The 13,537-nt window shown below is 47.1% G+C and overlaps 1 protein-coding gene across 2 annotated transcripts in view; it reads right to left on the bottom strand.

The window, feature by feature from the left end:
* Positions 1-13,166, bottom strand: part of NHS (NHS actin remodeling regulator) — a 270,485-nt gene extending 257,319 nt beyond the window's left edge. For both annotated transcript variants that reach the window (XM_049834120.1, XM_049834121.1), the window contains exon 1: positions 12,549-13,166. In XM_049834120.1, the coding sequence (XP_049690077.1) occupies positions 12,549-12,951 (403 nt within the window). In that variant the 5' untranslated portion in view covers positions 12,952-13,166. The remainder of the gene's footprint in view (positions 1-12,548) is intronic.
* Between the last annotated feature and the right edge of the window lie 371 nt (positions 13,167-13,537).

Raw genomic sequence — 13,537 nt, 5'->3', positions numbered from 1 at the left:
TACCTTTTACTTACCCTTCTGTTCTCTTGGAAGAATTAATTTCATTAACTTGGCTGAGGTTTTCTATGTTTTATTTTATTTTTAAACCCTTGCTATAATACAGCAGGGGCAATTCATTCAAAAGCAAGGGCTTTATTCTTGCAAGTACAACCAAACAGCATAATTCCCACATCGCCAAGCTAGATGTACCTCACTTCTGGGGCAGAATCACCCATTACATCCAGCAGAAGAGTTTCCATCAATACCATCACAACCTCTCGAGTCCTAACTAATCTTCTACTGTGAGAGGGAGGGGATGGGAAGGAAGTGAACTCAACCACAAGATGCTTTTGGATAAAGACACAAAGTCAAAACAGGGAAAGAACAAGAGACATGAATTACGTTGAATTTTTACCTGTGTAACGAGAGCTGTAGTACTGAATATTTTCTCCCTTGTTTGACCGGGTTGCTGCTGATGTGGCTGTAAAAGTCTTCTCCCCTTTATTAAGCTGTTCTAACTTCAGTGACCAATATTATCTTGTCCAATCTTTCCACTGGTCTTCCTCCTTCATCTAGCTGTATGGTTTTGTATATAGATATATAAAAAAGGTGTTCTTCTTCTAGTGACACCAGAATTTTGAGGAAGAAGATGCTATCCAAGCCTCTTCTATTTCAACTATAGTTTGTAAAGGTCTGGACAAAATTGGGCACAGTAATTTACTTTATGGTAACAGAACCTTTTAGTCTCACAGTCCAACGTGCTACTTATCGGGTCAGCTCTAGAGCCAAACAGGAAACAAAATTCCAGAAAGGAAATAAATAAGCACCCTGCGTTGCAATATTTTGCAGCTCTCTCTCATTTCCTTTAACAAATTGCCATTCTGCTGGGTTCTTAGAGACAAGCAAATAAATGAAAAATACTTCTAATCTACATTAATAATTTGTGTTAAGTTCCACTTGGACAATTTCATAAACGAATAGCTGCATTATAGCTGCTGAAGGTAGCTGTAACCCATTCACTCATTTACAGACCCAGTACTCCTCAAATAGGGGTGCTCAATTCCATAGCATACCCACAGGCAGATGATTTTGGATCTGATACAGAATTGCCCTATAAATTTTGCATTTATTGACAGAGGTCCCTAAAAAAAGTTTACAGTGCAAACTGGGTAAATGCCCTGGGTCGTAGTTTAGATAGGCGGCCAAGTGTCAAGGGGAACTCTAAGCACAGGTCCTGCAGCTCTTCTTTGGCCTCTCTCCTCATCCTCCTCTGTCAGACACAGGCAGTCAGCCTCATCTGCAGTCAACCTGTGGTCAAGGCTGCCATCCTAGCTCACCTCCCAAGCTCTTCAGCTAGTTTTCTTCAAACAGATCTGGTCCAGAGAGCACTGCAGTGCACGGTGCACGAGGCTGGCAACTGCACATCTGTTTGTACAACACAGCTATCTTACCACAGCCCTGCTACCTTGCTGTGTGTGGATGGGTTGCACAGCTGGCTGATAGCAGATCTATTGCTGTCTGGGTAGCCCCGCGCCCCACGCAGTGGCCCAGCCCCACAGCCCTGTCCTGGGCAAGTTGGCTGACCCAGGAGTGAGCAAGAATGAAACTGGAGACATCTGCCTGCGGACTAGCGTTGCTTTGCCACTCTGGCTTAAGTTCCTGCGGGCTGCGGGAACCAACTGACACCAGCTAACAGTGATGGAGAATTAACAGTAAATCTTCAGGTAAGCCTCCTAGTCTCCATTGGGAGGATTTTGTCCAGAACACAGCTTATCCAACCTCTGTCTGGGCACCAAGGCTGAATCAAGCCTGTGGCAGCTGTAACAGAGGCCAAGAAACATTGCTGAAGTCATGAAGTAGTGATACTTATTTTAGGCTATTAGCAGAGTAATGACAAGATGATTGCCACGAAATACACGTCAGCTAGGGTGTAATTTGAAAGTAAAGGAACTTAAATCAGTGATTTTAATGTGCCAGCCACAATGAATGCATTTACAACATCTATTAAAAGCAGGTTATGTTAGGGGGAGTGGGTTAATTAAATCCTAGCAGGTTATCAGTAGTTTATTAACTGAACAAGACAGCATCACTTTAAAGATAATCAATGGAGAATAAACCACAGTCCTAAAAATTAATACTGTTCATTCTCACAATAAAGGGGGTTTGCCTTTACCATTAACACAGAGGTAAAAGTGTAGCTGCTTCCTCTGCAAAAACATCATGAAAAGAAGAGCAAAGGATAGGATGGCCCAAAAGGAAAGTCATTCAAGGCATAAGTTTAAAGAATAATAATAATAAAAAAATAATAATAATAAAAAAGAAGATTAAAATTGAAAAGAAATAATCAGTAATTCTAGAGGGGAAAGAGGGATACGAACAAGCAGTTTTGCAAGTAGCGGAACTAATGAAGCCTGGTTTTCTCCAGCTTTTATGTCATGCAAAGGACCGACTTTCACATTGAAGAAAATGTGAGCTCCAACTGGAGCACTTTTTTTTTATTGGGTTGGAATATTTATAGGGGATTCTTTCCCCAGTGGATTTTCTAGTGTCTAATAAAGAACAAGCCCTTCCTTCAAATGCAGCAGGAAGAGTCTGTTCTCTCCTCTAAGTGCCAGCCTCTTTTATGATTCCTACACCCTGGCAATGTAGTTGAAATTGTAGCTGAATAACAGATACAAAATTTCTGAATGGCTGGTGTGAGATACACCAGCATGCCCACCCCCTCCCCTGCTATACATGCACAGAGCATGCTATTCCTTAATACTTGTTTTGATAAGAAACAAGGCAAAAACCGGTGTGGTCAGAATAAGCCATCCTATAAGGAAAATTTAACTTTGGCATGCTAACTGTGTGCAAGACTTCAGGCAATTTGCTGCAGAGACCAAGACTTCAGGTTCCTGCAGCAATACTTGCTGCAGGGGAGCAGAGTGAATATGGGAGGGGAGGCTGGAGCTCTTAAGCGTGCTGAGATAGGAGCCCCTGTGACGATGTTAACTGCTGGGGTACAGGACAGCCAGGGGAGCCGTGTTTAGCACAGCCCAAAGCAGCAGAAGCCATGCCATGCAGCCAGAAAAGTCTTTGGGCAAGTATGAGAAATTCATTCCCCCAAAAAACAAGGACAAAAAAAAAAAAAAAAAAAAAAAAAGAAAAAAGATGATGCATTCAAAACTTGGACTGTGCAGAGCTAGGTAGCCTCCAGGGTAAGACCTGAGCATGTGAAAGTCAGTGGTCAACCCATGATACCTACTTTTCCTTTTGAGAAATGAATTAATACACATCTCTTGACTATCCTCATGTACACAACACTTCACCAAAACCTGCTTCATCAAAGCAAAGACCATGCCTATGCCAAGAACTGGCCCTCTTTTTCCTACAAGTACATAAATAAACCTTATGGGGCAAAAAAAATGGAGCCGAGTACTACCTGCTCTTTGGACCCACTCTCATTTGCATGATAAATGTTTAACCATAATTAATCTCTCATTTCACTTAAAATTAAATCACCCCTTATCATATCTCACTAAATACTGGATGCAGTGAAACATGTATACCATCTTACAAAATGTTTGCCCGTCAGCATCACAGTGAGTTACTGCTGCTTATTCTGAGCTTCCTCATCAATAAGGTCTGATTTCTGCCATCATGTGCAGTCATAGACCATCCAAAGAGAGCAACGCTTGGTAATACCCTTTTTGGGGGGAAGAAGAAAAAAAAAAAAAAAAAAACAAAAACCAGGCAAAATTGAGCATGCACAGAGAGCACAATTTTGCCTTTAAAGCAATCCAAAGCCTGTGCACACAGATGAATTTTTCAGTGCACCCCACATATTTCACTCCTAAAAATGCCCTGATTCTGCAGCCAGTGGTACACACATCTTCAAGGAGAAGGATCAGCGCCTTTCCCCCCCAACTTGCCCTCCATCCAGGCCAACTAACTGTCTTTTCAAACACTGTCAAGCTAACAAAAAAACTTTGAGAAGGCAGGGGAAAAAGCTGCAGAGGCCTGAACAAGCTATGCATGTTTACAGCACAAACACACTGCCCTATGCTCATTCTCCTTAACCACGTGCACACACTAGCAAGACGGCTCCTCCAAACTTTCTCAGGGACTCGGTCTGAGTGGCTATAGTTCAAAGTCCAACTGCCTTGGCAGCTGAAAAGAAAGAGAAAACCACAGCGGCTTTGGAAGAATTACAGTGATCCTATTAAAAAAAAAAAAAAAATCATTCTTTGCTGAGACTTAACATGGCAGTGCCACGCAGCACTCACTGAATCCTGCAGCATTTCAAGCACACAGCTCCTGGTGTAATTAAACCACAGGCTTAATTAGGTTCCCATCACTATTGCTTTCTTCCTGCCTTCAGCCAAGAAGGTATAAGAAAAGACTGTCCAATACAGATACTGCAATTTAAAGTCTTGAGTTAAGAACACAGTGGGTGTATATCTGCTATAAAATCTACCCTAAAAACATGCCAGTTGTTAAACTAAGCAGTGCATTAGAAGCAGTTAGATATAATGAGAATGTAAATGGAAAGTATTCTAGGGAGATATTTCAGCTAAAAACAGAACATACTGTATGCTATCTTTTATTTTAATCATGCTCTAAGCCCTGCCTTTTTGAACTTTTTATAAATTCTGCTATCTCCCTTTGCAGTTACTTACATATTGGTATATAAATTCAAAGATGAGAAGCAATTAGGAGTGAAGCAAAGACTCCCTCTCTTGATGCTAATACATCAAAGGAAGTGAAAAACCTTCCCCCCCCTCCCCCCCCCCCCGCATACACACCGGGTAACACAGAGAGTTTCTGCTCTTCACAGCCTAATAGCTCAAGTAGTTCCAATCGAGAGTCTGATGTCAGCCTCTGATTACATGGAGATGCCAAGTGATTGGAAAGAGCAGCTTCTGAAAATCCCAGCTCTCTGACTCAGAAGACCACACAACCCTCAATGATGCTTTTAAAATGCATATGTTTATTATTCACATCAGCTGGTCGTATATTTTTCCCCCGCTTTGGGCATCATAACATTGCTTTTAAGAGTTCCCTGGGGGTCTCTGCTTGATTTGGGTACAACATGTCTAGGCATGTGTGAAGGAAATATGTCAGATTAGGGGCTTTTTTAAACAGCCGGTGCTCGCCTGCACTCGATCTCTTTTGCTATCCAGTTTGGAGAGAGGAAAAGCCAGGTGCTGCCTTTAAACAGCCACTCTTAAGAAGTCTGCCTTTGCCAGAATGGAGAAGGAGAGGTTGGGACCGGCTCATGCCAGGGAGCGCTAAGGGCCTGCTTCCCCTCTTTTCTCCCCACCTTTGCATATCCCTGCCAGACCAGCCATAATCTGATCCTTGAAATTGAAGCCACAGAACAGGTAACCCTACATAAGAAATGTCAACAAAACCCAATTCTGCTGATCCAGAACAGCAGTTGAGTGGCACAGTTACACTGGATATTTGTATTTGCTTCCTGCAAGTCCTTCCCTCAGTCCAAGGACATTTGAGAACTATGCAAGAGTGTTTTGGAAACACTCCAGGCCCTTCATCTTTCATAATGGGAAACAACCATCTTGTATGCATGTGAAGCAACAGGTGAACGACCTTGCCATGCTCTCAGTAAGTTATCAGAGTCTGCTTACTTCTTAATCTCCAGATCTCTCCTGTATCAGCAGGGGAACTAACCAAAAGTAGGAATGACTCCATTGATTTCACTGGAACACGCATCTTATGTTTCCATATGAACACATACTTTAAATTACAGTAAAGGGAAGCAGGAAAGCCAATGCTTTAGCCTCCCGCTCCTTTTGACTCTGCTAACACATACTTTAAATTACAAAATAAAAATTACTGCTTTAAATAGAAGCATGGAGTTTTAAAGGGGCTGTGGGAAGTATTTCTGTTAAACCATCAGATCCAGAGTAAGACTAAGTCTCTTGTGGGCCTGATGCTATCTTCTCTGCAATTTTACTCCCGTGTAAAGGAGCCCTCATTGGTCTTTAAAGGCGTTAAGACATTTGCACCAGGATTCCTAATAAACCTACTGGACACCCTTGCTTGGCTCTTTAGTATGAGCCAGAAAGAAGTTCCACTAATGATTATGAGATTACACAGCTATATAGCTGCAGTGAGGTGGGAATGCAGCTTTGAATATGTTTGGATATTAGGCCTTTTGACTGACAGCCTCTTCATCTAGCAAAAAAATCCCCAAACAGTTCAAACCTGTTACATCAGTTTCAGTACTAGCTGTGGGATGAAAAGCAAGGAACTACAGAACAGCAAAGGCCTTCTACACTGTACGGATGGAAGACCAAGTAAATGAGATTCAGCAGATTTTCTTTAGATTTACATCTGTGTAACAGGGAATGGCTTCAGAGGAAAACCACAGCTGTCTACTGTTCACCTGTTACCCAGTCGTGCCAGGCTAGCGAGTCCACCTGAGCAATGGGGTCTCAGAGTCTTTCCACTAAGAGTCTCCCTGACCTCAGTGGGACAAAGGATTTTAGACTGTGCTTTTGTCTGCAAAGAGGCCAGAGCCTGTTTTCCACAAGCAGACATGACTGAAGGTGACGACGTCCAAAGCATTACATCCCTGCCAAAGCCACCTGACAAATTCCATGCCGTTACCGTCTATCACTTACTAAATGGATGAGAAAAAAAAAATCTCAAGCCCAGCCTCTGAATGGTCACGTTCTTGTGTAAAAGGTCTTCTATTGCTATTCTGTAAGCAAAGATAAGGAATCTCTCCCCTAAATGACAGTACTCTAGCTAATGGTGCTCTAGCAAATGTCACAGTAAGGTGGGGATGGGATCCTTACCTGAGCAGGTTTTTCTTCCTCTGTTCCTTTGTTGTTGTGACAGCAGTAAAGGGAAGCAGGAAAGCCAGTGCTTTAGCCTCCCGCTCCTTTCGACTCTGCTAACTTGCCATCAACCCTCTGCATTTAGAAGAAGCCAAGCACTGAGGAAATTCTCCAACTTTCTCACACCCACAACTTGGGCTATTTGCATTCATGGGCAAACTACAGTCAAGTGCACCAGAGAGGCGAGTTCTCTAACCCAAACGAGTACGCAGCAACCAGCACAACACCAGAAAACCATACCTGGCAAGTATAGCCAAAAGCCTTTCTCCTTTTCCAAAAGGACAAGTGAAGAGGATGTGTCATTCCATTTGGGCAGGTGCAGGACACAAAGCTGAAGGCAATGGATTACTACATCCAGCGTACAACTCTGCTTTTCTACGGAGGTTTTATTCTGCACCCAACAAGGGTTTGCCAATTAATATACTTTCAACATACAAAGGGAGATCTGAACACATCCTTGTGCCTCGTGCCCCCCAGGCTATACACTACACGTTATACACTATACATTAGTGTATACCTCAAAAAGTGTAACTACCCTTACACTTAGATATGCTTATACACTGCAAAGCGCTATAATACAGAGTTAAGGGAAGATAGAAATCTGTTCTGATTTGTCTCCAGCAGCATCCAGGATATTTTTATGTAAATGTAGCCAGCCCGTGGAGGTGTACAGTTGTGCCTCAGCACAACAGAAGATCCATACAATGAAAATTGCACTTTAAATTCTCTAGAATTTTGTGAAGCTGGGATAAAGTGCAACACTTACCTACCCAACTTGCACTTGCTTCTTTTGTCTTTCGAGACAGCACCTACTCTTAAGGTCTTACGTACCTGCCTGAAGATCTCTGCAAGAATGCTCCCCAATAGTTAGCCTGGGATGGCCTTACGATGCAACTGTGTCCCCAGATGGAAGCATTAAAGTTTCTAGATTCCATTTCAGCAGCAATTGAGACTTTTAGCACGTTAAGTCAAGGAGGAGAGCCATTATGTACCTGATGAGCTTTGGGTCCAACACGTGTTTTGTAAAAAAGGTAGGATTGTGGCATAAGGCACATAAAACCCTTACAATTGATTAAATGTTTCCCTGCAGTGCTCAAAACCCAAACAGAAGAGCATTATATCAATGTGGAAAAACAAAGCAAAACAAACAAACAAAAACCCCAAACCAAACAAAATCAAAACAGAACCACCTAAAAAGCACAATGAAAGAGACTAAAAGCAAAAGTGAAACTAGCCAGGCTGTTCTCAGCAACTAACTTCAATCAAACAGAATAAATTAATGCAGAGCCTAAAATGACAAAGAATCAGTTCACAGCTGTCTTTTTCATGTGAATACTGACACTTCAGGAAAGAAGAAAAACCTATGGGGGAGATCACTGCAGAGATCCAGGGTCCTCGGAAGAGTAGAGTAACACGGGAGATCCCCACACTTCTAAAGCGGCTGTATCACTAACTGCAAGCATGTAGGAAAATCAGGAATGGAAAAGTGGAGCAACGAAGATACAGCAGGCAACCGCTGCGAACGATACAGCTTTTAGAAAGATTGGCTACTGGTAACACACTGATGCTTTCAGAAAAAAAAAGCCTGGAATGTGTGGAATTCTCCAGGATGCCAGGGTGCAAAGAGGATCTCGTTAACTAGAGCTTTCAAAATCTGCTGCCCAGTCGTTGCCGGTTATTCAGAAAGCAAGATGGCTTACATCATCAGTTTCTGAAAAGTACAATATTCCACTTAGACTGCCAGATCTGTAGTCCCCTGGACTGAGAAATCATCTTTCCAAATAATAACAGAGGCACTGAGTCCCAAGTCTACACACAAATCCAGCACTTCTACATTTCTGTATTACCAAGATAATCAAACATCTAATAATAAAACTGGGCAGTACCACACTGCTCAGTTCTCTTGCTGGTAATAAGAAAACTCTAAGCAACAGCCAGACTGACAACAATCATGTTATTCCTACATGGTTCTGCTTTAGAAGCAGACCCTGGAGCTGCTCATGATGAAAAGCAGTAAAGTACTTGGAGTGGCAGAAGGGCAAAGTAGTTAGTTCAGGAGCTGAGCAGGAAAACACTTCTCACCCTTGTTTCTCTTCCAGTCAGAGGGTGGGAAAAGATTCACATTTGCAAGATGCTAGCTGGCCAGAGGCTTATAAGAAAGATGAAAGGACAAGCAGCATCTGGGAAGGCAGAGGCAAGGGACCTTGAGTTTTTGAAGATGACCTGCTAGCAACTGCCCAGAATCTGTCCTTTATTGTGCCTAACAAGATTTTCCAATCACACTTTCTGAACAGTGGCAAAAAAAAAAAAAAAAAAAAAAAAAAAAGCAAAAAAGCAACACATAGGTAATACCTTTACCAATAGCTCAGCAGAGGAGTTTTAAGTACTTTTCTTAAAGCAAAGCATACCCAGTCTTGCAAATGTTCACCACTTCGATAGCAATGCAGCTGAGAATGTTAAGGCTTCATGAAAATAACAGTGGTAGTGATAAACATTACTGGAAAAATGCCAGTTTTAATTCATTTCAATTTCCTGTTAATATTCCCTGAACCCAACATAGATGTTTTATTTGAATACAGCAATACATAATTTTTGGCATAAAATTCACATTATTAGGTGAGATCATATGATAAGCTATTTTCAGGAGAGGTCCTTTCCTGCTCCCCTTCCCCTTGGTATCATCTCTGCGATTGTCAAGGAATGGCATTCTGGCCAAGCGATGGGGGTAGGGAAAAACCCCTCTGTAACCACTGGCTCCAGTAGTTCCCAAGGGCATGTTAGCCCATTATTTCCTTTTCCTCACCCAGAATATGCTTTCACAAGGGAATCTCGAAGTCCAGCTGGCTCACGAGGCATGGAGAAAAAGGCCTTCCAATGTCACAGCTCAGTATCTAGGGCATGTCTGGTAGCATTATTCACAAATCACTGTGCTGCACTTGGTGTTAGAACATCAAGAATATCTCACTGTGGCAAGACAGCCTAGTAGTTTTAAACTGAGTACTTAAAAAAATGTGTGGTTGGGCTGCACTGTCATGGTGCTAACGACATACCAGTACATGGCATCTCAGTCAATACGCCAAGCAGCCCAGCACCTCCAGACTCCTGGTATGCAACAAGTTCAATGTGACCATTACAGTCCTGACATGGGTGCAGGGGCTGCATGTCTGTCATCAACTTGTTCCTTGTGGTGCAAGTCCAAACCTCCAGCCAGTTCTGAGTTAGTCTTAGATAAGCCATTTGGGCTGGACAGCCAAAAGACAGCCCATAGGCCACCTCATCATTCCCGTGTTTGCTGCTGGTGGCAGAAGTCAGCATGCCTTAATGTGATGCTGGTAAGGTCCTGGGCAGACCTGTGACCACCTGCTATTGCTCTTTTGGTTTCAAAAAACCAACTGGGTGCGGTGCCTTGATTGAAATACTGTCAGCAGTGAGCTGTGTAGGTTCTTCATGCTTAAAACTAACATTAGCATAGTCTTGCTGATAGTAATAATGAAGAAGGAGGTGTCAGCCCAGAAAGGAGAAAGCATGCTATCATTATACACTACAGCGAGGATGGGCAGTTTTATCTGGCCCTTGGGAACACTGAGCAGTCTGGAGGCCAAAGGGACGCGTCACTGTGGATGTGTATGGATTTGGGGGATGTGAGGAGATGATGTACAAAATGGTGCTGTTCAACTCCAGGTCCGAGTTGAGATGTTCAGATGCAGCACTATGCAAATGTGCTTGTCCAACACTGGGTGGGGAATAAAAGCAGCCAGAGCACGCGAAGAAGTTGACTGCTTATGCACATTGGGTCAACATGAAAACTTTCACCTTTAAAGCATATATGGCACCACGTTGCACGCAGAGAAGCAATGAGGACTGGGCGATGTGCCTGCGAGCAGCTGTATAGCTGGAGGCGAGGTACCCACACCTACTGGAGGATGGGCAGTGGCAAAGCCCGGTATCATGGAGGAGCCCTCGGCTGGCCAGCCCAAGGGACATCTGCAGCTCTGTCAGCAGCACTGCGCTGTACATTGTGCTATATACAGGGGGCAGGAGGAACAGCAGGCACACCTGGGAAAGATCATGACCAGAAGTCTCTCCCCTCCTAAAGAGACAAGGATTTAAAAGAAAACAGAACACCACCAACGAAGCGGATTCTACATGTATCGTTACAGGCGTAAAGCCAGACTCTTTAATTAAGCGCATGACATAACTGTGCTGTAATATCAAGGTTTTGCACTGTGATCTGAAAACAAGCTGCACTTGCACAATCCAGAAAGAAAAAAGCCATACGGATTAGACAGGCTAAGCTCTGCTCTCACTCACATCAGTATATACCCAGTTACTCTGCTCCGCTCAAAAGACTTACAGATGAGAATGTGATACAAGGAGTTTCATTTCCTCAGACAGTTCCCTCACTACACCAGCCAAGCCTCCTTCTCACCACAGTTTCCAATCACAGCCCAGCACTCTGCTCTGATTACACTCTCATCCTGAAACCACAGAAAGCCTCACTCGGTCTGATCTACAGCTGACATATATTAATGTATCACCAGCAAAGTCACTCCACAGTTGCCAAGGATGTAGTTTAAATACCGCTGAATACTTAAGGCTCGATTCTGTTAACGAGCACACCTTCGCTGATCCTAGAAGAGTTACTTATATTCCACACCGCTCCAAAGGGGAGGAAACCCAGAGCATGATTTTTTAAACGGCACACTCATTAAAACCACCTAGAAGGAAGGCATGCTCTGAGTGTAAGCTCACTGCACTGTACTCACTGGAGGTACTTGGGATTTAGAGGGGAACAGCAGAAGGCAAACACTAAGCCGAATTCCCCTTTGAAGCCATTGTTTTTCCTAAGCCAGATACCAAGAGGACAGGATCGACACCCATCTCTGCTATTCCGGACTTCCAATCCACAGCCCTACCTCTCAGAGAAATACATATTCAAAAGCACTTAGGAAGCGTATGCGCCAGTGAGAGTACAAAATCATTACACTGCTGTGAACACGAGCCATATTCAGCAGAAATCGGCAGCTGTTAGGACTACGGAGCCTGTCACCGCTTTTACGGCTCGGGTGGAGAAGAGGCAGGATTCAAGCACTTCTCATAACACAAGTCGCATATTATTGCCTTGATCTTTCTTCCCTCCCCCCCCCCGCGGCTCTTCAGGGGCACTCTTTAAACAGAAAGAAGTCATTAACCAAACTTCCTTACGCTATGGCCCCGAAAGTTGGCTAACGACGAAGCAGCTTTATTATTTCTACTTAAGAGCTTAAAATTTCGATCGGCAAGTCAAGAGACAGTTCCACGGGGAAGACAAATCTGTCCGGGCCGGCAAAGGGAGAAAACCCAGAGATGCCCGGGGACGGGGCATCATCCCCGCCGCCACGGCCCCCCGGGGCCCCGCAGACGGACCTCGGCCCCCGCCCCGGCCAAACCCTCGGCTGCAGAAGATGCGCCCCGAGAGCCCCGCCAGCCAGCGCCTTACGTAAGGCACAAACACTGACATCATCCCTCCCGCCGGCAGCGCCGCGGCGCCCAGCGGCGCCCACCGACCCGACCCGGCCCGGCCCGGCCCCTTCCCACCCCGCCGCCCGGGCTCCCTTCGCGCCGGCTCCGGCCCCGAACTTTGCACGGCCGGGCTGCCGAGGGTGCCTTCCCCCGCCGGGCGCCCCGGGCTGCGCTGCGCCCCGTCCCGTCCCGCCGGGCGCCCCAGCCCGCCGCACTTACGCACTGCCTCCTGCTTGGGGTCGAGGCCGCGCACGGCTCCCTGGAGACCGGCGATGCGGCCGTGCAGCGCCCGGACGCGGCGGTGGGTGCCCTGGATGTCCGCCTCGACCTCCTGGAAGAGCGTGCAGGCGTGCCGGGCCACGTCGGAGAGCTGCCGGAGGATCCGCGACAGGGCCACGTTGCTGACCGAGCAGAGGTCCAGCACCATCAGCACCGCCGCCGCCTCCCTCTCCCCGCCGCCGGCCGCCTCCGCGCCCTCGCCCGCCGTCCCCGGCTCCTCCGGCGGCGGGTCCCGCGGCGGCGGCGGCGGCGGCTCGGCGCCCCAGCTCTCCTCCAGCACGGAGGCGGCGGGCTGCCGCCGGCACAGCCGCTGCGGCTCCACGGTCCGCTTGGCGAAGGGCATGGCCGAGCCCTCGGCCGGGGCTCTCCCGGGCTCCCGCGGGCACTGGCAGGGATCGCTGCCCCCCTCCTCCTCCTCCTCCTCCTCCTCGCCGCCGCTCCTCGCCCCGCCGCCGTCACTCGCGGGCGGCCGCCGGCGGGCGGCTCATCGCCTCGCTCCCTCTCTGCGCCGGGCTCCTGGGCTGCGGAACGGCCGCCGCGCCGCCGAGCATCCGCCGCCGCCGCGGGGAGCCGGAGCGCATCCGCGCTGGCTCGCTCGCCCGCCCGCTCGCACGCCGTCCCGCTCCGGCGGCGGGTGTGAAGGGGGGGCCCGAAAACCCGGAGAGAGGAATCCCGCGGCCGCGAGGAGGAGCGAGCCGCCGAGCCTCCCGCCCGGGAGAGCGGCGGGGCGGGGGCGAGGGCGGGGGCCGGGGCCGGGGCGGTGCCGAGCGGCCGCCGCCGCCGCCGCCGCGGGGAGGCGCTGCGGGAACCGCGGGGCGCGGGGGGCTCCGTCAGGCGGGGGCCGCCGCTCCGGGATAGACCGCGGCCCGGCCGGGGCGACTCTGATCCTGCACTGGTCCCCCGCCCCGCTCCGGGGCGGCCCGCCTGGC

The sequence above is a fragment of the Accipiter gentilis genome, chromosome 31 (assembly GCF_929443795.1).
Source record: "Accipiter gentilis chromosome 31, bAccGen1.1, whole genome shotgun sequence".
NCBI lineage: Eukaryota > Metazoa > Chordata > Aves > Accipitriformes > Accipitridae > Astur > Astur gentilis.
The sequence above is the reverse complement of the archived record's forward strand: the minus strand, read 5'-3'. Positions and strand labels throughout refer to the sequence as shown.